Genomic DNA, 23,649 nt, shown 5'->3' on the forward strand with positions numbered 1-23,649 from the left:
CTGAGGATGAGAGAGAGAAAGCTTCCATCTGCTAGTTCACTCCCCAAATGGCTGCAACGGCCGGAGCTGGGCTGATCTGAAGCCAGGATCCAGGAGCTTCTTCCGGGTCGCCCGCGTGAGTGCAGGGGCCCAAGGACCTGAGCCATCCTCCCCTGCCTTCCCAGGCCATAAACAGGGATCTGGATCAGAAGCAGATCAGCCAGGACATGAACTGATGCCCATATGGATGCCCATGCAATAGGCGGAAACCTAACCTACTATGCCATGGCATTGGCCCCTGTTATAATACTTTTTAAAGGAAGAATTTGTTAGTTTTTTGAAAGATAACAGCACAGGGGGTGTGGAGGGGAATCTCTTCCACCCGCCCGTTCATTCCCCAAATGGCCAAAACAGTGAAAGTCTGGATCAGGGCAAAGCCAGGAGCCAAGGACTCCATCATGGTTTACCACACTGGTGGCAGGGGCCCAGCTACTTGGGCTATCAGCTCTTGCCTTTCCAAGTACATTAACATGAAGTTGGATTTGATTGTAAGCAGAATGCAATCAAAGAGGACTTGAGTCAGCTCTCTGGTGTAGGATGCTAATGTTGGTGGTAGCTGCTTAATCCCACTGTGCCACAACAATGGCCTGCATGATACTTTAAACGTGTTACATTGATCACTTTAAAATGATGTGTGTGATCTTATAAATGTTAAGAGTTTATAGTTTGTGAAAGTCATTTCATTTTTAAAAATTGTTTGAAAAATGAGCATCTTATTTGGTTATTTCTGTTACAAAACTTTATTTTCATGTGTATTGTGATAGTGTATTGGTAGTTTATATAGTTATTAGCAATGTAAATGGACTTTAGTTCCTCTTCTAGGTTTTTTTTTTTTTTTTTTGGTAACATTTTTTTATTTGAAAAAATTAGAGGGAAAGAGAAAGGGGAGGGGAAGATCTGACATCTACTGTTTTACTCCCCAAATGGTTGCAATGGCTGGGGCATGGGCAGGCCAGAGCCAGGAGCCAACAGTTCCTCCCAGGTCTGCCATCTGGGTGGCTGGAGCCTCCACGCTTGGGCCGTCTTCTGATGATTTCTCTAGGCCATTAGCAGGAAGCTGAGTTGGAACTGAGGCAACAGGGGTCCAAGCACTTGGGCTGTCATCTGCTACTTTTTCAGGCACCTTAGTAGGAAACTGGAGTGGAAATTGAGGGGCTGGAACTTGAACAGGCACTCCTATATGGGTTACCGGTCCCTCTCTCCATGAGCATGTTAAGGTATACTTGTAAGTTAGATTGATCAGTGTGTATTTTATACACACACACACACACACACACACACACATATACACATTACTTTACTTTTACTGTTTACAAAGTTGAGAAGGATATTTGCCCGTGTTGGGCCACTGATTGGTGATGGGAAGGGTCAGGGTATGAGGGAAGGAGATTGGTTCAAATGTTTCCAATTTTTTTCCCTTTCTCCTATATCTGCAGAGGGAGTGCTGCCAACTAAATCATTACCTGGGGTGGGGGAGAATCATTTGATGTCATCCTAGAGACCCTGATGTGAAGAAGAATGTTCCAAGGGTGTTACTTGAGTGGTTTTGATAGTCCTGAGATGTTGCTGGTTTCATTGTACCAGGGCGAAGAAATCTTTCCAAGGTCTGTTGGTTGACAGAATCTACCTTAGTACATCCACATGCTCAGACACTTGCTGTCAAAGCTTGGCCAGGAGAGATGTCCAGCCTATTCCTCTTTCCATCCTCTGACCTGGCACTCAACTTCTGACCTAGATAATCTAGCAGTCATGGCACCTGTGTGCATCTGGGCATGATGTCCACTGCACATGCATCAGCAGCTGAGAAGTTCCATTCCTAATACATGCACTCCAAGGTCAGACCACACATTATATGATTTTCCCTGTGGCCAGAATTTGAGTCCAGTTGGGGAGTCCCCCAGAAAACCTTACCTGGGTGACCCTTATGTGTGCCAGCTAGTGTAGGACCCAGTTCAGTTCATCATCCACTTCAGCCTAAGCACACAATGGTGAATGCGGTTGCCTTGTCTGTTCTTCCCCCAGTACCATTTCCCACACAAACCCATGAGTGCTATAGCTTAGCCTAACCCAGCCTGCCACAAACCCAGCTCTTTACACATACCAGCAAGAACTGCAGTCTAGTCAGGACGACCCCGAATAATCCCCACCAGGCTCACCCCTAATCCAGGTTTCTGACTATACCAGCATGTGCAGCAGTCTAGTTCTACCCATCCACATCCCATCCAGCTCTTGTACACACCCATGGGTACTATAGCCTGGCTCAGTCCTACCCACCCCCAGGCCTTGCCCCCATATGTACTATCAGCTGCTATCACCTTATCCAGCTCAGCCTATCCCCAGCCCTGGCTCGCATGGTGCAGCATGGTGGAAGGTGCAGCCCAGCAAAGGAGTGCTCACAGTTCCCCTACTAGGCCTAGTCCCAGCCCTGGATTTTGTTTGCCAGGGTACTGTGGTCCAGCTTGAAATGGCTTGCACCCAGTCCTTGCATTTGCCAGCAGATGCTACAATAAAACCTGACAGCCCACACTTATTCTGCTTCTTGTATGCGCCAGTGGATGCACTGGCCTGGCCTAGCCAGGCCTGCCCCCAAACCCAGCTCACATGCAGGCTAACAGATGTTACAGACCTACCCAGCCTGGTCTGCCCCTCTAATTCCAACTCTCATGCTCACCAGTGGGAACAATGGCCTAGCAGGCTAGATCCCTACCAGGCTCACTCCCAGACCCAGGTCTTGCACATGCCAGTGGGTGCTGCAGCCCAGTCTGGTATGGCCCTCCCCACCTTGGTATTTGCCGGTGGGTGCTCAAGCCTGACTCCCAGCCGGTCTTCTCCTAGTCCCATAATTATGTTGGTGGGTGCCACAACCTAGCCCACACTGGCTGTCTCCCAGTCCCAACCTCATGTGAACTGGCAGATTGTCTCAACCTGGCCTGGCCTGTACCCCATAGTGGCTCTTGCTTCTGCCAGTGGGTGCTGCAGACTGCCCCAGTACTGTAGCCCAGCCTGGGCTGCCCACGGCCTTGGCTCTTGTGCTTACCAGTGAGAGCCGCATCCTAGTAGGAGAAATCCCCAAGTCCACCACGCCTGTTCCCAGACCTGGATCTCACTTGTGCCGGTGTGTGCTAGACCCCTATCAAGCATAGTCTACCCCAACTCTTGGCCTCTGCCTGTGTTGGTGGATGTTGCATTCCCTGAGTGATCTACAGACTCCCCCACCCCACCCACCAGTACAGGCCCCAGGGTTGTTTTCTGGCAAGGCCTTCCAGCTGCTAGCCCAGTGGTGGCAGCGTGGGGCTCCGCCCTTGGCAAATACAGGCCAAGGATAGACTTCCTCACATATCTTTAAAGAAAAAAAATTAGGTTAGGCAACTATGCTAGTACACTGGTATACAAAATTGACATTAATCAGGCCCAGAATGCCTGCCAGCTATGGGCTGCGTTTCTTCCAGCAGTGTAACACTTGCGTAGATACAAGGCAACCTAGGCAATTGCCTATAGCTGGGGGCTTACTGTCTTTCTGATGAGAATTTCTTGTCTGCTGGTGTTTTGTCTAATATCCCTGGCAGTAGGAAAGAGGTACAAGAAGCCAAGTAGTGCAGAGGCCACACTGTGTGTATGCACAGACATTTAGCAGCCACCATATTGAAAATTTTAAGGGTCTTGATATGTATTAGTTTTTTCCAATGAGTTACAGTGACTTCTTCCTGTTGGCAATGTGTAAGAAAACTGAATTCACTACACCTCATTACTTTGTATTCATTTCAGTGTGACCTCTATCACTTGCATTAGAATTGCGTTAGAATTCTGTTTTCAGTGAGGCCAACAAGTGAGTACAAGAAAGGTGCTGGATGCTGATTATAGAGGTGACTAGTAGAGGCCAAAATCTTTCGATATAAAGGAGGCAAGGAATTGTGGAAAAACTAACACTCTTCCTTCAGCTCCAAATCTGAAAAACCTGGATCCACTTAATTGAGTCTTACCTGGAGAATGACCAGGACTTTTAGGGGATCATTATTTAACTGAAGTGATTGAAAAAACTAAGAACTGTTTCATATCCATAAGATAATTATCATTCACAAGAAATGGTAGATTTGTTTTTATTTTGCTGTAGTTTGCAGATAAAACATCAATGGGTTAGAGGAAAATGGAGGTTTCATTTAATATTTATAAATATTAGAAACTGAATGAGGCTGTTTTACTCCAGGAATTCCAATAATACACACACACATGCATGCAGTTAGTTACATTTAAGCTATGCATTTTGTGAGCTTTGACAATTCCTCAATCCCTGTTAGTGTTAAACCTGCCTCCATTGTGTATACTTTTGAAAAACAAAAATTCTCTGATAATTTGACAGTAAAAGTCTATAGAGTAGGCCTTTTTGGGTCAAATATATTTGGAGTCCTTTGAACCCCTGGAGATCCATGTTTCCTAACATCTGGGAAGCTGTCAGCTCTTGCTTTGTGTAGTTGGCTTTCTGTGCCTTTTTCCTTTCTGCTTTGGGAAAAGCCATGATCTCTGAGTGGTGTCACATGCTTTTTATGATTGTTTTTTCATTTTAATTTTTATTTTTTACTTTTGGAGGGTATAAAAAATTTGTTTTAGTTGACTGGCTTTGCCAAACTTCTGTTGATACTGAGTATATAGAAAGAGGCTATAAATGCTCAGTAAGGTAGTCTGTCATAACAGTACAGAGTTACTGAAGATTAGTAGAGGAAAGGAATCTGATGAGTTTGTCATTTCCTTAAAGGAAAGAAAGTTTCATGGAACACTAAAACAGGACAACAGAAAATACCTTTTTCCTTTGATATTAATGATATCTTCCAAAGGAAGTTTGTTTAGCAGTCAGTCATATGTCTGTGGGGAAAGCATATAAAGATTATACATAGACTATTTCTGCCTAAAGTGGTGGATGGGGAAAAGAAAGGAACTTTTTTTGTATATATATAATTCTTGAGAATCTAAAAATCTCTAGGAGGTTAAATATTCTGGTAATTTGAGACAAAACATTTGTTCTAAAATATGTTTGTAGGGAGATTGGTGGACGGATCCTCACGGTAGAAACCAGACTTCCAAACGACCTGGCGGAGTTTGAAGGAGACTTTTCCTTAGAAGGACTTCGTCTGTGGAAAACAGCGTTCTCAGCAATGACTCAGAATCCAAGACCAGCATCACCCCTTCGTAATGGCCAAGCAGTTATCAATAAAGGATCAAGTAATAGCCATAATATGGTTGAAGACAAAAAAATTGTGATTATGCCTTGCAAATGTGCCCCAAGTCGACACCTGGTTCAAGCATGGCTTCAAGCCAAAGAAGAATGCGACCGTTTTAAGAAACTGCCTAAAACTGAGCCAACTGGAGGTACAAAATCTGAGCACCTTCACTCTTCAGTTAACCCAGATGACACACCTGTAGTGCCTCCAAAGACAGATGTAAGTCCACATATACTTGCCACTACAGCACATACCAAGGAAAGTATTGATACTCCTCAGAGTGCTTCACATGTGTCAAATACAGGATGCTGTCCGACTGTGAGTGGCAGGAAGATTCCGCCACCAGTTGCCTCTGCAGATGATACGGAGGAAGATGAAGATGATGATAACCACTGTATTAATTATAGTTCCCCTGAGTCTCCTGAAATTACTCCTTGGCAGCAGGCAGCATCCCCAGATTCCAGAGCGTTAAACAGAGAGGATAGAACCTCATCACCAGTGGAGGAGCGACGTTCTCTGGCTGCAGAAAACTTCTTACAGCCAATAAAAGATGACCTACAGAGCAGCCCCTGCAGGGAGCCTCCAGAGCCTCCAGCAATATCTCCAATTAATATTAGGGCAAGAACTGGGAAATACGAATCACTTTGTCTCCACAGTACACCAGTCATGCCAAGAAAAGTCATGGAAAGACTTCCTGAAGCAGCTGACCTTAGCCCTTTATCAAGAGGTAGGTGTACAAATAACAGACTCCATGATTGTTCTTTAAAAATAAAGGTAACATAAGACCAGGTAGTGAAAATCAGTACTTTGTATCATGTCTTGTCTTAGTTATCACCTGGACATTTTTTCATCTTTTTGCTATGGAATCTGCCTCACTGCTTTCATCCTATCTTCCTCCCTACTCGTAAAACTTAGGAGTCCTCTCAGAAACTTTGTTAACTTGACTTTTCCTAGTGAGTTGTATACATACTCAAGCTTTTAAAATAGGAACGAAAACAAACTTTATTTCCCTTATGTCTCAGCCAGCTTCTGTTCTTTCTCATCTCTTCAGATCCAGAGTCCTTAAAATGATTACCTTTTATTCATTCATTAACCCACTTTAAATGAATTCTGGACCCATACATTTGCACCTTACAGGTCTTGTTCAGAGCTCCAATAAACATCTAAAGCTAAAGCCAGTGGGCGTATTTGGCTGGTATTACATGCCTTTCAAAAGGTTTTTTTTATGTATATATTTGGCAGAGTGCAGGGGACAAGGAAGAGGTAGAGAGACAAAGACAGAGACATACCTGCCACCCATTAGTTCATTCCTCTAATAACCACAACAGCCAGGATTGGAAGACTACTGTGGTTATCAGGGGCTCAAGTACTTGGGTCATCTTCCACTGCTTTCCTAGGTGCATTAACAGGGAGCTGGATTGAAAGTGGAGCAGTCAGGACTTATTGGATACCCACATCCCTGGTAGCATTTAACCCACTGTCCTAGAGTGGCTGGTCCATTACGTGGCTTTTAAGTGCTCCTTATCCTAATGAGCACACCTTCTTTCTTGGCACTTCTTCCTTTGGGTTTCCTCCTACTTCTTTGTTTCTTTCTTTCTTTTGTTTGAAGCATATGTCATCACTGTTGTGAGTCTTTATTCTTGTGATGGCTTGATCTGAAGCCTTTATATTTTCCCCTAAATTATCTAATTTCTGTCCAAACAATTGATACAGATTAACTCACAAATTGGGATTTCTGATTCAAAATTTTTATCTCTTAAGCTCCAAAATACTATATCCAGTTGCTTGTTTGGCATTTATTCTTGAATGCATTAAGGCACTGCAGAGTCAGTATTTTAAAACCAATTCATGGGGCCTGTGTGACAGCATGTCAGGCTAATCCTCTACCTGCAATGCTAGCATCCCATATGGGCTGCTGCCCTTCTGTCCAGCTCCCTGCATATGGCTTAGGAAAGCAGAGGGGGATGGTATAAGTCCTTGGGCCTTCATCCCCACATGGGAGACCTGGAAGAAACTCCTGGCTTCTGGCTTCAGATCAGCTGTGGCCATTGTGACTATTTGGGGGGTGAACCAATGGATGGAGGATCTCTGTCTCTCCATCTCTGTGTCAGTCTGCCTTTCAAGTAAAGATAAATAATGATCTCACTGCATATTTTCAACACTTCCCCAGCATGCACACACATGTGTGCACACGCAGACACACACACAGAAAAACATACACATACATCCACGTCTGCCTGCCCAATGGTACAAATGCATTTGTTTGTCTTTCAGTTTTCCTTATCTCGTTGAATTTAGGTACCACCAGTACTCAGGCAATTATGGAAATCAGAAACATAATGAAATTGTTAAATATACCTTGACAATAGGATTCTTTACTTCCTACCATTAACTATTCCTACAGTGCCATGAGGCACTTAAATAGCAGAATGTTGTGCTGTGACTGTTACTAAAAGACTATACTGTTACAACAATAGGAAAGAAAATGGTTTGAGGCAGGGAGAATGGGGAGGGGAAAGAAGAGGTGGAAAGGAGAATCCCTATACCTACAAAACTACAACATGGAAAATTAAAAAAAAAAAAAACCTAATTTTTAATACTAGCTGATGCTCTGAAAATTCACCATGTGGTTTCTAGAAAGCCCAATAACAGGTCTTATCATTTGTTTATCTCCAAAATAACCCAAATAATTCTTCATTCTACCTCTATGAGCACAACCTTAGGACAGTGTTGTCATCAGCTCTCTCCAGGCTGCACTAACGTTTTTTATCCATGCTTAGTAATCTCCAGTTTTTTTGTGTGCAATAATCATTGAAAATTGCCACTGTTTTCCTAATAATTGCTAACTCTTCATGTGTCAGCTGAAGGAAACTTGCCCTAATCTTGACTTTAAAATTCTCAATTATATTTCCCTTTTCTGTACTTACAGCTTTTCCCCCTTATCTGTGATTTCAGATCATCTGTAATCAATTTAGAGTCAAAATATTAAATGGAAAATTCAAGACATAAGAAATTCCTACATTTTACAATTCATCCTAATTTGAGGAGCATGGTGACCACACTCGTCAGCTCTAGTTCTCTTGAGTTGTAAAACATCCCTTTGTCCCGAGTATCCACTCAGTAGACAAGAGTTCTTTTAAAAGTTCATGGAAAAATAGAATTTAAAATGTTTGTTTTGGTGTAAAAATTTTGAAATATATGCATAGTTCTTTTTTTAATGCGAAATTTCCATGAACTTTTAAAACTCCTTCATTTGCTTCTTTCCATTAGTTCACTCCCAGCCATCCTGATTATCACATCAGCTGTTGCTCATAACAGTGCTCTGGGAACCCTTGTTTGAACTTAATAATGGTCCCAGGGCACAAGAGTAGTACACAGTTCAGATGTGCCGGAGAGAAGGCTTAAACTTCCTCTATAAAGTGAAAATGCAGTAACTCTGAAAGGGAGACCACCTTTTAATAAGCTATTACAGTTAACTCTTTTGGTTAATCTCTTACCGTGCCTAGTTTACAAATTCAACTTTTTCATAGGTATGTATATGTGTAAGGAGAAACATTGTGTATATTGGCTCAGCTTTATCTATAGTTTCAGGTATCCACAGAGGGATCTTGCACCATCACACAGATAATGGGAGACTACCATAATTACTTTCCTGAATCTGATGAATGTCTAATTCTCTAGATGAGAATTAAATTTTTAAATTATTTTGGTGGGGGTAAAAAGTTTGAATTGGTTCCATTTTAAAATTATGTGATCTCTGAGCTGATTAACAGGTTAATATGGTACTTAATGGCTTAAAAAACAGAAGCAAATAGTTTTGGTGTGCCTGTTAAAATGAAATTTCTTTCTACAGAACCAAAAACCCAGAAGTTGAATAGTAAGAAAGGAAGTAATACTGACACTCTTAGAAGAGTACTTTTAACAACACAAGCAAAGGTAACTATATTGCGCATACTTAAAAAACAGTGAATGATCCAATCTTATTAGATATCAGTTGGATAATTGATAATTTTGTCTCAATTAAAATTTTTATATTTTTGCATCATTATTTCATATTATTGAGACAACAAGAAATTGCCTTTTTTTTAAGTTTTTTTGTTGTTGTTGTTGGGATCTAAAAGATTCTTATATGTAAATACAAATATTACAGAGAAAGTGAATATGATAGCCAAAATGTGGATTATGAGGATACAAATACATTAACTGATTACTGGCAAAATCAGAACAATCCAATGACAGCAGAGCTCAAGTAAGTGATTTTTGATCCCACCAAAAATATATCCTTTTTCTTGGTTCATTTTTTCTCAAATATAACTTAATTTTTCAATTTATTTTAGTAAGTAGCAAAGAAAAGCAACTTTATTTATTACTGAATCTCTGAAAAGTCATAAATATATTCGAATGCCGAAAATGTGACAATATTTCCTTGTTTATGGTTGTGAAAGAAGTATACATTAAACATGTTGTTGGAGATATGATAGAAATGAATTCCATGTTGGCTACTTGTATGATTACATAAAATGTTTGTATTTCTGTTTTGAGACTATACTTACTACACTTCATTTACAGAGTAGTATTGTTGCATGACAAGCCATATATGTTAGAACATGTGCCAATGCGTTGGAATATAAATCAGTATTTTGTAGGAAATGGTTAATTTAAAAAGCAGAAAAATATATTCTAAACAATGGAAAATTGTTTTTAAGTCCTTGAAGATTTTTTATACAGTTTTATTTAATTCAGTTTTCAGGTAAATGTTGTATTAGGGTAAAATACAAATTCAGGATTTCAAATCTTTTATAAACTTTAGCCAAACTAGTGGCAAAACATATTAATTACTTGCTTGTCCTATAAAGATCAAGACAAATATCCAAGTGATATAAATGTCAGCTCTACAAAACAATTTTTTTTTTTGCAGTGTTTTAGGGCTTTTGAACTCTAAAGATCAACATTTGGCTTGCCTAATGATTATGTCATATTTTCGCATCTATCCAGTTCTGTTATAAATGTCATGAGTTACTCGCATGAAAAATAAAATTGGCTTTTCTTGACTTTAAGAGATTATATGTTTGTCATTTATTACTAAATACATAAGGCATGTTATCTAAGTGGTAATAAGTAATCAGAAGAAAGACGAAAGGCAATGATTGTTACTTATTTCTTTTTGGTTGTGTGTCTTTTTTAATAGAACCAATTTGCAACAGTAAATACCCCAAAGAAAGACACTTCTCAGATTGATGGACCATCTTTAAACAATACTTACGGTTTCAAAGTCAGCCTGCAAAACTTACAGGAGGCAAAAGCTTTACATGAGGTAAAACTGTAGCAATAAAAACATACATTCCGTTTAATTTTTGTGTTTGATTCTATAAAGCAATTATGGGAGTTTTTAAATGAGGGTATATATATATATGAATTCCATACTTGTTACTCTTCATTTTATTCTTATTTATATGAAATAAAATTTTAAAAGTCTACTATCAGTTCCTGAGAATGTTTTGTGGTTTTTAACTTTCACAGATTTCATAACTGGAATTCTGTTAACAAAGCTAGAATTAGAGAAGATTTTTGAGCTGTTAGGAAGTCGATATTTTTTTTTAACTTGGGGATTGTTACATTTTGAGGTTATATCCCATCCTGAAATGTGATATTTGCTAGTATTTTCAGTGGTTCACATCTTGCTACAAAAAAAGGATACATTCATGGAGCTGTGCTGGAGACGAGGCAGGACATTATCTCGCAAATTTGTTGAAGAAAATACAACTCAAAGCAAATACCTGATTGACTGCAAAGTAGAAACCTGTATGCTTTAATTGTTCATATCTATGCTTTCATTATGGGAGCAACATGGTGTTTGAAAGCTTAGAGTTTACTTTTACAAATAAGGTGCTGAATTTTAAATTTTACTTGATTTGGATTTAAAAAGTATTATTCCACTCAATTATTGAATACTTTTGTTAAGTGTGGTTGAAACAACTTAGGTGTATGAAACTACTTTTCCAACTGTGAATTTCATAAAATCTAAATAGAGACCATGTATTTCAACAGGAAATTTGGAATCTACAATGAGATGTGCTATACACACATTCTGATTTCAAAGCTTTAATTGGGAAATTTTATAAAATATCTCATTAGTAATTTTTTGCTTAGTTATACTTTGAAAGAAGAATGTTTCAGATAAGAAGTTGAGCATACCTAATCCAACCCCTGACATTTAAGTGGATAATTCCATACCTCTAACCTTATATGATAAGTCAGTGTGAATACTGAGGCTGGCATTGAGCTTAATGGTCACTCTCCCATCAGAGCACCTGGGTCTGGGGCCAGGCTACTTCGGCTCCAGCTGCCTACTAATGTCGACTGGAGACAGGTGAGAGTTCAAGCATCTTGTCCCTGCCCCCATGTTAGAGACCTGGATTGCATTCCTGCTGCTGGCTTCTGCCCCATTCCAATCCTGAGTTATGGGGGGCATTGAAGAAGCCAGCAGATGAGAACTTTCTCTATCTCTGTGTGTTTCTCTCTTAAATGATATATAAGTGAATTGTGTGCTTAGACTTGAGTTCTGTCCCTAAAATGTCCCACAATGTAGGTGCGAATATTTTAAAATATTGGAAGTCTTAAAAAATACTTTTGGTCACAAGCTTTTCAGATTAGAGATCTTCAATATATATTTGATTACATAAAAAACACTTTTGGAATATTTTTACTTATTATAAGGTGGGTAGTAGAAAAATTTAAATTGTAAAAAGCTTTCATTGTATTTATTGAACAGTGCAGGTTTACACAGTTGTTTATGTCTTTGCTTTTAAAGGCAAAGAATCAGTAGTAACCACCTATAAATTGTGACTCAGTTCAAGTTTGTGCTATTGTTCTCGTAAGTTCTGTCTTAAGCTGTATTGATTAATACAAACTAAGAAATACAAAAAAAAAAGTTTCCCATTATTATCCTAAATTTGAACTGAAAATTGTGTTTTTATTTAGAACAGTCTTACTCCTTCATTTATTCTATTCATTTTTTCATTCGGTGACATTAATGTAGTTCCCGTTTTGTACTTAATGCTGTACAACCAGTGTGTGAAGAAAAGTACTAGGCCTAGAAATTCGTACCTTAAGTACACATCCAAAATCAGAAAACTAAAGAGAATGTTTTGCTTAAAAAGTCTTATTAAAGTAAACTTGATAGTCCTTAGCCAAAAGACTTACTACATTTCATTGTTTTATTATTTGAAAATTTAATATCTAGGCTATTACTTTCCTGAATCATGGGCCCCTTGAGCTTAAAAGTTATACAAGATATCTGATTGGTTGTGGACATTCCAAACACAGGCTTTACTCATCAGTTGACAAATACCTAATAGACACCTGGTGATCAAAAAACATGAAGCAAACTAAAATACTGCCCCCATACTCTATCTAGAAAATTGTGTCCATAACATTTTTTCTGTTTCCACTACTGTGAGCTAATCTGTCGTCCTTATGCATATGAGTCCAGATTGTAGAAGAGGATTGTTCTCCTAGTCTCTGTTTCTCACTACCTTTACTTAATCACACTCAATAACTCTGTGGCCCATGCATTTGCTTTAAAAAAAAAAAAAAGAAAAGAAAAAGAAAAAAACAGATTTCCCCTTGGGTCAGTAATGCATTTCCTGTGAATGTACAACTTGACCATTGTGAGAGGGTGTTTCCTGAGAGGTTAGGACACCGTTTGGAATGCTCACATTCCACATTGGAGTGCCTGGGTTTGCATTCTGGCTCCATTCTCCAATCCAGCTTCTTGCTAGTTTGTACTTTGAGAGATAGCTGGGCCCTTGCCACTCAATTGGGATCCTGTACAGTGTTCCCGACTTTGACTTGATGTAGCCATGTCTCTTGCAGACGTTTGAAGACTTAAAGCAGCAGATAAGAACTGTTTCTCTCTACCTCTCAAATTAATGAAAATGACCTTGTAACTATATAAATCTAGCTCCAAGAACTTTTTTTTAAAATATTTGAAAGGTTGATATATGGGGAGAGATAGAAGTCTTCCATCTGCTGTTCACTCCACAGATGGCTGTGAAAGTCACAGCTTGGCCAAGCCAAAGACAAACAGATCTTCCACATGGGTGATATTATCTTCTGCATTCCCAGGAGCATATCAGGAAGCTAGATTGGAAGCAAAGCAACTAGGGCTTGAATTGGCAGTGTGACGATGGGATGTGGGTGTACCAAGTGGTGGTTTCACCCTGTATATCACAACTACCACCCCAGTCCAAAATTTGACCTGAATTTGGCTTCACAGTATTTTCAATAATAGCCTTTCCACTCTCCATCCTTTTCTAGTCAAATGATTGGTTGCTTTGTTCCATTTAAGAGATTTTCATTTTAAAAATCTATAGTTGCTCAATTAATGCATGCTGATTGACAGGTCCTAAAGATCAGGCATTTAAAATTTTTTTCTCTGGTTCCCCAGTTTGATTTATTTAATATTAATTTGCAAAAAATAGATAATACTTCAGAGATAAGAGGTAAATTTGAGAGTTTTTATTATTATATGTGTCATCAAGGTTTGTATTTTTTATTTAAAGTATGATATTTACTAATGAGCTCAAGCAGTGTTACATGTACATGGTAAAACTGAATCAGGACAAAAAGATTTACCAATGAAGAATAAGCTTCCCTCTACCCTCTAGGACAGCAATTTTCCTTCCCCAAGACGTAGGTATAATAACTTCCTGTGCATTCTGCACTCAGTGGTGTCATTTATCAGCGTATCACACAGTGTTTCCATAATAGGACAGAGATGTTTGGCCCGTTTGTGTGTGTGTATTACCAACTCTGTTCACTCCCCCAAATGTCCCACAATGCCTAGGGCTGGGCTGGACTGGACCAAAGCCAGGAATTCAATCCAGTTCTCCCATGGGGGTGCAAGGACTTGACTACTTGAACTAACGCTTGCTCAATCCCAGAGTGTTAGCAGGAAGTTGGAATCAGAAGCAGAGCAAGACTCAGACCCAAGAATCTGAGTGTTGTACATGGACATTCCAACCAGGGTTTAACAGCCAGGCTAAATGCAGGGTATTCCAGTGTATGTCACCTTTACGCAGGTCACATAACCTGTATAATCAATCCCCAGTTGATCAACATAGGTTTTCCCCAGTTGTCTAGTGTACTCTTGAGTGAACATTCTTATGTATGTGTTCTGATTACATAGTATCAGGCTCATCATCAGTGAGAGCCTGAAGGTACATTTCATCACTAGCTTGAATGCAAAAACAAAAATTGTTAAAGTTATATGATGAAAAATTATCAATATTATAAGAGCATTTTGTTGTTTTTCATTGCCAGGTATATACGGGCATGGTAAAATGGTGGGGGTATAATTCCAGTTCTGCTCATGAATCCACATCTACGTTTTGTTCTTGCTCAGAACTTTTACTTACTTTGTTTTGATTTTAGGAAGCTAAGGGTTATGATTAGAGTTTAAGAAAAGTGTTTATGGGTAAAAATCTTGCTTTAGTATAGTTGATACTAGAATATTTTTGGAGGTTGTGTTTTTGTTCTTTTTCATATTAAAGTTGAAAAAATGTGCCTGTCAGATGCAAGTTTAAATTTTAAGTAACAAGTAGTAAATAGGAATTGCAAGTAAGCACATTTACTTTATGCAAATATTCTAAGTATTGTCATTGAAAACTTACAGCTCTAACAGAATTTCCAAAATAAAAAAAATATGAATTGATTTTATCTCATTTCAAGCAGAAAGTTTTGCTATGGAGTGTTGAATTGTGGCTTTGTCTCTCATAGTCATTTCTGTGTAACTTTACACACATCCTTCTGTAGAGTCTTAACTGATCATACTTCTTTGAATAGGCATGTCTCAAAAACTTTTTAAGCTTACTTTTTATTCTATTTCTTTTTACAGATACAAAATCTTACCCTAATCAGTGTAGAACTACATGCTCGAACTAGACGAGACCTAGAGCCAGATCCTGAATTTGACCCAATCTGTGCCCTTTTCTACTGCATCTCATCTGATACACCACTCCCAGACACAGGAAATACAGAACTCACTGGTGTCATAGTGATTGATAAAGACAAGACAGCCTTGGATCAAGGTATTTTTCATTTAGAATGAATCTTTGAATGTGCTGGAGAGCTAATCCAAGCAAACACCAGATGTTTGCTGAAGTAGATGTAGGAGGCAGTGGATAACTTTACATACTCGTTATTTGAATTATTGTGAAAAGTCATTAGTATCTTCACAAAATTATAATTCTAAATAGTTGATAAGCTGTTAATTGTTAATAAGTAATTCATAATATGTATATCTAAATTACATGGAGAGTCTGTCCTTTATGCAAATATATTACTAATACAGATTTTCTCTTTGCTTTAGGAAATTGTTACTTTTGTGAGTAACTGAATGGTTTAAGAGTAACTTTTAAGATATATTATCTTTCATAATATATATATTATCTATATAACATTATTATATATAGTCTCAGAGGTTTTTCAAATAATATACTATAATGGGGCATCTTGTAAAGTATGTGGGGTCCCTCTGCAATTTATTGTGATAAATACTGAAAATGCTTTCAGGAGAAAGTCTTAGTGCAGGACAAAAGTGTGTAACATTGTCCTGTCGGTTTAATCAGTGATGTGCTTGAGCTGCCAAATAGCTCACTAACCAATAATTGAATTTTTATTTTTTTTCCAACTTAGTTGATGTCACTTTGGTTTGATGATAAAAAGTCTTTGCATCAAGGAAAAGGGCAAGCACTATAAATAGATTCTTTTTTCCCTAAATAAGTAGTTGTTAAACATTTCCCAGCATGCTAGTGATTAAAATAGTCTCAGCTAAGCAAAGCTCTTTCTGTTAGAAAAAGAAGAGAAAAAACAGAGACATTTTAAAGAAATTAGGTTCATTATATTCTTACTTTGGTATATACTTTCTTTCTTTGAAATACTAAAAATATTTCAGTGGTATAATTCACAAGTGAGATATATATATATATATATAAAATAAACATTTTGTTTATTTCTTAGATATCAGATATCAGACACCATTACTTATCAGATCTGGAATTACAGGACTAGAAGTTACCTATGCTGCTGATGAGAAGGCACTTTTTCAAGAAATTGCAAGTATAATAAAGAGGTACTGTTATGTAATTTCTGCTTTTTTTCAGATTTTGTTCAGTCTTTTTATGCCACTGCAGATAATATAAGGAAAAGACAAGGAGAAAAACCTATGCAGTGACCCTGGAAGTAGTTATGCCAAAAGGAAGAGTTTGCAGTCACCATCACCGTTTCTGTCAGAAAAAGAATGGACAAAAAAACGTTATTTCCTCAATTGAGAGCCATATAGTAGAGATATATTTTCTTAGCCTCCTAACGTCCAGTGGGATTTTAGGTCATTTTTTTATGACATTGAAATAAATTACACTAAAGTTAACTTGAAAGGGCTGTGGGTTAAGACACCTCCTGCAGTGTCTACATCACACGTGAGCACTGGTTGCTTGAGTCTTTGCTGCTTGTCTTCCAACCCAGCTTCCGTTTGCCTGTGAAGGCAGTGGAAGATGACCTCAGAGCTGTGGATGCTGCTACTCACACAGTAGATCCAGCTGCAGCTCTGGGTTGCTGGCTCTAAACTGGCACATCGCTGTCCATTGCAGTCATTTGAGGAGTGAACCAGCAGGGGTGTGTGTGTGTGTGTGTGTGTGTGTGTACGTATACATGTACGTTCCTCTCTCAACTCTGCCTTTAAATAAATCTTTTTAAAGAGTTGAATTTTATTGTTTATCAGTAAGTTTCTATCATGAAAGCCAGCTACCATCTCGGTACCTCTTTATTTTAATACCTTCTCAGTTCTAAACAAAATAATTTTAATGTAAAATAATTAAGTTGTTCTTGCATTTTCTCAAGGGAGTAATTGCTGGTGGCCATGATCTCTTATTAAATACTGCACTTATTAGGAACTCTATTCTTCTCCCATTATTGGATTAGGTTCCTAAATGCCTAAAGTGGGTTAGAAAATACTTTTTGTATCTTAGAGTAAAGGTTAAAGTTCTCCCTTGAGTATGTTCACCTCTTTCTATTGTGTGTCTGTAGTTTAACCCTCAATTAAAAACTTAAATGATATTCTGCATTAAAGATCAAAATGACATTCTACAGATTCAGCTTCTGAATGAACCCCAGATAGTTTACCAAAACTATTTGAAAATTGTGATGTGTATGTTTTCTGTAACAAAATTAGGTTACATGATGAATCATCAAAAATGGTAGATACTACCCGCCCTTCTAGGGAAGGAAGATAAAAATAAAGTATCTTTATTGTTTTGTCACTGATTATATTTATTTCTGCAAACAGCTTGGTAAAATGCAAATGTAAGTATTTCAGACAACATGCTTATATATGTCCATATGCATTTGGTAATGTTCCTGAACTTTGTAATGCCTTTAAATTTTTTACTTTTTTTTTTAAGATTGATTTATTTTTATTGCAAAGTCAGATATACAGAGAGGAGAGACAGAAAGGAAGATCTTACATCCGATGATTCACTTCCAAAGTGGCCGCAATGGCCAGAGCTGAGCTGATCCAAAGCCAGGAGCCAGAAACTTCTTCCGAGTCTCCCACGTGGGTGTAGGATCCCAAGGCTTTGGGCCATTTTCTGCTACTTTGTCAGGCCACAAGCAGGGAGCTGGATGGGAAGCAGGGCTGCCAGGATTAGAACCAGCACCCATATGGGGTCCCGGTGCATGAAAGGCAAGGACTTTAGCCAATAGGGTACTGCACCAGATCCTAAATTTTCTACTTATATCTGCTTCCTCAGGTGACAAATAGAACGATTGCTATAAAGTGGTATTAAACAGGTTGAACCAAATCCATTAGCGTTTCATAGCTGTTTTTCTATTTCTGTACTTCTTGGACTACTAATAACTTTACATTTACCATTCTCCCTAACTTATTAAGGTATGCTTCTTCATTTTCTTCTTTTATACATTAAATTCTATCCATTTAAATTCTGAATTACTTTTTAGGATCATTCCTTCCCCTCTGTGGTAATTGTCACTACCCTAAAGTACTCTAATCTCTCAAAAGTTCACATTAGTGCATTATTCAAAATACGGAATTTGAATCTTGTCTGTCCCCCAGTTTTATTTAAACTGTTCTCCCGTTTCTGCTGCTTCCATCTCCAGTTTCATTTTCTCCTTTACCACTAACCCCATCTGCCCAATCTTATTCTTTCTATAACTTAGAAGCCTGATAGACTGAATAAAAATTTGCCAGAATAAATGTTAGCCCACTTTTACAAGGAAGCAAGGATTCCAGAATTTAAATGCAATCAGCTCTTTTCTGTTTAATTCATTATTCATAATAACCATTTTTTAAAACATTTATTTATTTGAAAAGTAAAGTGACAGATGTTCCATCATCAGGTTGACTCCCAAATGGCTGCAGGAGACTAGAACTCCCTCAGAGTCTCCCACATGGGTGGCAAAGGCCCAAGCCCATGAACCATCTTCCACTGTCTTCCCAGGCACATTAGTGGGCAGCTGGATTGGAGGTAAAGATGCTAGGACACAAACTAGCATATGGGATGCTGGCATCCCAGCTGGTGGCTTCACTTGTAGCAACCACAGCAGTGCCTCCTCCCAGTTACCCCTGCAAATGTATGGTTCTTGTTTAATTTCCTCATTCCTTCTTAGGTATGATCCTGATATTCTGCTGGGATATGAAATTCAGATGCATTCCTGGGGCTACCTCCTACAAAGAGCTGCTGCTTTAAGTGTGGACTTATGTCAGATGATCTCTCGTGTACCGGGTATGTAGTGTGTTGAAGGTTTTGTACTTATACTACACAGAAAATTATAAGTTAAAGACAAGATGTTACAAGGTTTATTCTGGTCCAGTTTTTAATACTAATTTTTTCAAATTCTAGAAATGTCATACCTGCATTGTAGAGAAATATAAAAAATTAAAAAAATAAAATCCTTTAGTCTCAGTGCTCTACATACTGTTAGCATGTTGTTGGTTCTTTTTTCTTTTACTCATGTTTTCATTTATAGTTTTTTTCTTTTAATAAAATGCTCAGAATCTTGTTTTTCTGAATTATGAAATTCTCTTAATAATTATGAAGCTGCATAACATTTCTTTAATATAACTTTATCCTATTTCTCTACTTCTGTATTCTATCCATGTGATTGTTAAGGAAGGACAAATGGGTTCAGTTACATGAATAGTTAACTAATCATTTACTTTCTGTTTAGGTCACAGACTAAAATAACTGTAAAATATTTTAAAGGTATTACCAAATAAATCCAAATTAACAGGCAATAATAATATTGATGCCAATTGTACGTTTTAGAATTACGTTTTCTTTGTAAATGCAGATTTTTAAAAAATTTATTGCAAAGACTTCCTGCAAGTTCTCACTAGAACAAAGTAGTACAGGCTGGAGAAGGTCAAACTTGAAAGATTAAATGATTATTTTGACTTCTACAAAAGCTTAGAATAAAAAGGTAAATCAAGGGCCTGAAAAATGGCTTAATGGTTCAGTCCTCTTGCAAGCACCAGGATCACAAATGGGCACTGCTTCGTGTTCCAGCTGTTCCACTCCACTCCCCATCCAGCTCCCTGCTTATGGCCTGGAAAGGCCGTCTAGAATGGTCCAAAGACTTTGAACTCCACACCCACGTGGGGGACCTGGAAGGAGCTCCCGGATGCTAGTTTCAATTGGCTCAGCTCTGGCCATTGCAGCCATTTGGCAAATAGACCAGTGGATGGAGGATCTTTCTTTCTCCTCTCTATAAATCTGATTTACCTTTCCAATAAAAACACATTAAGCTTTCTAAAAAAAATTAAACTTAGCTTTTTTTGTATGAATTTTTGATAGCTTCTTTGTCCTGTATATGGTAGAAAGTGGTATATCATGTTTACACCATCCTCTAGAATATATTTTGGAATGTTTAGGAGAGGCAGGACTGGTATTCAAAGAAAACTAGTTAATTATTTTAATTACTATAGTAAGAGTTATGATTTTAGATTGGAAATTGAATACAAATTGGTGTTTCTCAAAACTGCTGAAAACATTTTTATGAGCTGCCATGCTACAATAAAAGTGATTTGTCAGGAAAGCAGAAGGTCCTGGCAGACAGCAGACTAAAGAGGAAGGTTGGGGCTCAGCGCAGTAGCCTAATGCTAAAAACCAAAGAAATGATTTACTTTTACGTATTTACAAAATTAGCTCCAGAAACTATCACTTTTAAAGAAAAACAGGTCAGGGAGAGGCTGGCATGTGACGCAGTTAGTTAAGCTCCCACCTGTGACACCAGCATTATATATGACAGTGTTAGTTTGAATCTCAGACCTTTCCTTCTGATCCAGGATGGAGGCTAAATTGTAGTTTCAGCTTGGCCCAGCCCTGGCTGTTGTGGCTATTTGGAGAGTGAACCAGCAGATAGAGAATTTCTTCGTGTCTGTGTGTGCGCGCGCACGCACGCTACATTTCTGGATTTAACTAACCATAATTGAAAATACTGAAAAAAAGAATTGCTTCTATAATTGAACACATGCTGATATTTTTTTCTTATCATTAGTCCCTAAACAATAACTGTTTATATAACATTTGCATTATTTGGTATTACATGTAATCTGGCTATTACTGAAAATATACAGAAGCATATGTGTATGTTTTATGGAAGTAGTTTGAGAACACAGCTTTTGTTACTGAGAGGAGGAGTGGTCCTGGAAACCATTCTGTGTATATGCCAGTATATGTGGTACATATGAAGAGAAAAGAGTATATTTCCAGGTATTTTTAGCTCGCTTTTTTTTTCATAATTAAAAAAATTACCAATATAAAAAAAGACTGAACTCTAATCTTTACCCATAATTTTTATTATTCTCCTTTTCTTTGACATAACTATCTTGAAAATTTGTTTTCTGTGAGCCCTAACACAATTTTTATTCATTTGTATAGATGACAAGATCGAGAACAGATTTGCATCTGAAAGAGATGAGTATGGATCAGATACAATGAGTGAGATAAATATTGTTGGCCGAATTACACTAAATCTTTGGAGAATCATGAGAAATGAGGTGAGGGAATTTATCTAAAACTTGATTGGGAATCAGAAATTAGAACAATGATTTATATCAATGTTGAGTATTAGTGCCAATTACTATGTCACTTAGGCTTTATTATTTTTATTATACTTGAGAGTTACAAAGTGCTACTACCTAAAATACAAAACTGTAGAATTATTAGACTTTATTGTTATTGATGAATTTTAATTTTTATATTTGTGTCTACAATAGCAGCAGCTAGAAAAGTCTGTAGCTATAATAAAATATGTAGTATGTGATGGATATTCTATAATTTTACCCTTTTTGCACTTGCATCATTTTTACACTTGTAAGCTAGATGAGTTCAGACTGACTTTATTGGTTTATTGTAGTAAGAAAAGTTGAGTATAGGTTTGGGAAGGAACATCCTAAATAAGGATATTTAAATACTTTCTTTGGAAATAAACCTCAAGTGGATGTCGCTAGACCCTCGGGGGTCCACCTAAGGATTTTTAATAGAATAATTTCAACAGTCTATACCATTAATTTGTATCATTTTCATTTTATAGAAAAACACAACAGCATTACTTGTAGATAACACCTATATTCTTGAAGTTGCCTCGTGTTTCTTATTAAAATGTAAGAAACACATCTACTGGGCCCAGTGCTGTGGCCTAGCAACTAAAGTCCTCACCTTGAATGCGCTGGGATCCCATATAGGCACCAGTTCTAATCCTGGCAGCCTCTCTTCCCATCCAGCTCCCTGCTTGTGGCCTGGGAAAGCAGTAGAGGACGGCCCAAAATATTGGGACTCTGTACCTGCATGGGAGACCTGGAAGGAGCCCCTGGCTCCTGGCTTCAGATCGGCTCAGCTCCAGCTGTTGTGGTCACTTGGGGAGTGAATCATCAGATGGAAGGTCTTCCTCTCTCTCTTTCTCCTCCTCTCTATATGTATCTGATTTTGCAATAAAAATAAATAAATCTTTTTTTAAAAAAAAGACACCTACTATAGTGAGTAGGCATTTGGCAGTGTTTAGCGTACATGAGATACCCATGTCCCATATCAGTGTGTCTGGTTTCAGCTTCTGGCTCAGCTTCCCATACTGACCTCCTACAGGTGCACACCTTGAGAGGTAGCAGGTAATGGTTCCTATACCTCCAGCTCTTGCAGGCATTTGAGGAGCCAGCCAGTAGAACTCTGACTCTCCTTCTCTCTTTATGCCTTTTAAATAAAACAAATTGCTTCCCTTAAAAGGTGGGTCTGACACTGTAGTGAAGTGGGTTAAGTTGCATGCAACTCTAGCAACTCTTAGGAATACCAATTCAAGTCACAGTTAGTCTACTTTCAATACAGCTCCCACCTGGGAAAGCAGCAGAGATGGCCCAAGTACTTGAGTTGCTTCCACTGACCTGGGAGGCCCAGATGGAGATCCAGTCTCCTGACTTCAGCCTGGGCAATGTGGGAGTCTGAACCAAGAGACAGAAATCCTCTTTCCCTGTGTTTCAAATAAAGTTTCAAAATCTTTTTTTAAAACATACTTACTATAAATAGGTCAGTTTTGGTCTTTGAGTAATATCAACTATATTATATTTAGAAGAAAAGTCATTCTTCAGTAACTTCTCTTTGAAACTACCTGCTAATATCCTTTCTCATTATTCACTATGATCTTCCAGATCTTCTAATTTTATGTAAAACATTTTCTTTTCCACACAAACCTTAGCCTTTGGGTGGACAGGCACTATAACATAGTAATTATATCAGATAATAAATATGTTCTTTACATAAAACACAGACATCCTTGTTTTTATTTTTTTCTCTGTACCATGAGCCTGAACTTTTATTTCATCTAATTTGAAAATGGAAAGTGAAAATTAGTATAATTTTATTGTTAACCTTGTTCATTAAATATTATCAGAGTGCAACAGACCCCAGTGACTTCAAAAGAGTTCTCAGTTCCATAGGATGGGCTGAGAAACACAGAGACTGTGTTGTGTTTGGTGTACACACTCATTATATAGTTTAACTGCAGTCAAGGCTGAACATATAAATTAAATTATAAACACAAAAGAAATTGTTGAATATTACCAAAAGATTGCAGTAGCAAACCATTGTTAACTTAAAATCATTAATTCAGGTGCAAGTATTTGTTTGGAGTTCAGTGCTCTCTAGTCCTTTTGAAAATTCAGAGTAAAAGGTCTAACACTACTCTGAGTACATTGTCTCTCTGATCTTTATTGTAAATAAAGATCACAACTATGAAAAAGTTAAAAATTGAACAACTTACTTTCCTTTCTACATGGGCCAGATTAGGTTATCACATGCTTCCCCCCCACCCCCCCGATCCATGGTAC

The 23,649-nt window shown here is 38.0% G+C and overlaps 1 protein-coding gene across 3 annotated transcripts in view; it reads left to right on the plus strand.

Annotated features, from left to right (window-relative positions):
- REV3L (REV3 like, DNA directed polymerase zeta catalytic subunit) overlaps positions 1-23,649 on the plus strand; it is a 156,807-nt gene that overhangs the window by 104,361 nt on the left and 28,797 nt on the right. For all 3 annotated transcript variants that reach the window (XR_009244479.1, XM_058658048.1, XM_058658107.1), the window contains 7 exons: positions 5,072-5,979; positions 9,106-9,188; positions 10,441-10,566; positions 15,151-15,343; positions 16,275-16,386; positions 18,939-19,054; positions 21,212-21,330. Coding sequence is in view for 2 of the 3 variants with exons in the window: in XM_058658048.1 (XP_058514031.1) it covers positions 5,072-5,979; positions 9,106-9,188; positions 10,441-10,566; positions 15,151-15,343; positions 16,275-16,386; positions 18,939-19,054; positions 21,212-21,330 (1,657 nt within the window). In the remaining variant the exon portion in view is untranslated. The remainder of the gene's footprint in view (positions 1-5,071; positions 5,980-9,105; positions 9,189-10,440; positions 10,567-15,150; positions 15,344-16,274; positions 16,387-18,938; positions 19,055-21,211; positions 21,331-23,649) is intronic.

Source organism: Ochotona princeps, chromosome 1 (genome assembly GCF_030435755.1).
Source record: "Ochotona princeps isolate mOchPri1 chromosome 1, mOchPri1.hap1, whole genome shotgun sequence".
Taxonomy (NCBI): domain Eukaryota; kingdom Metazoa; phylum Chordata; class Mammalia; order Lagomorpha; family Ochotonidae; genus Ochotona; species Ochotona princeps.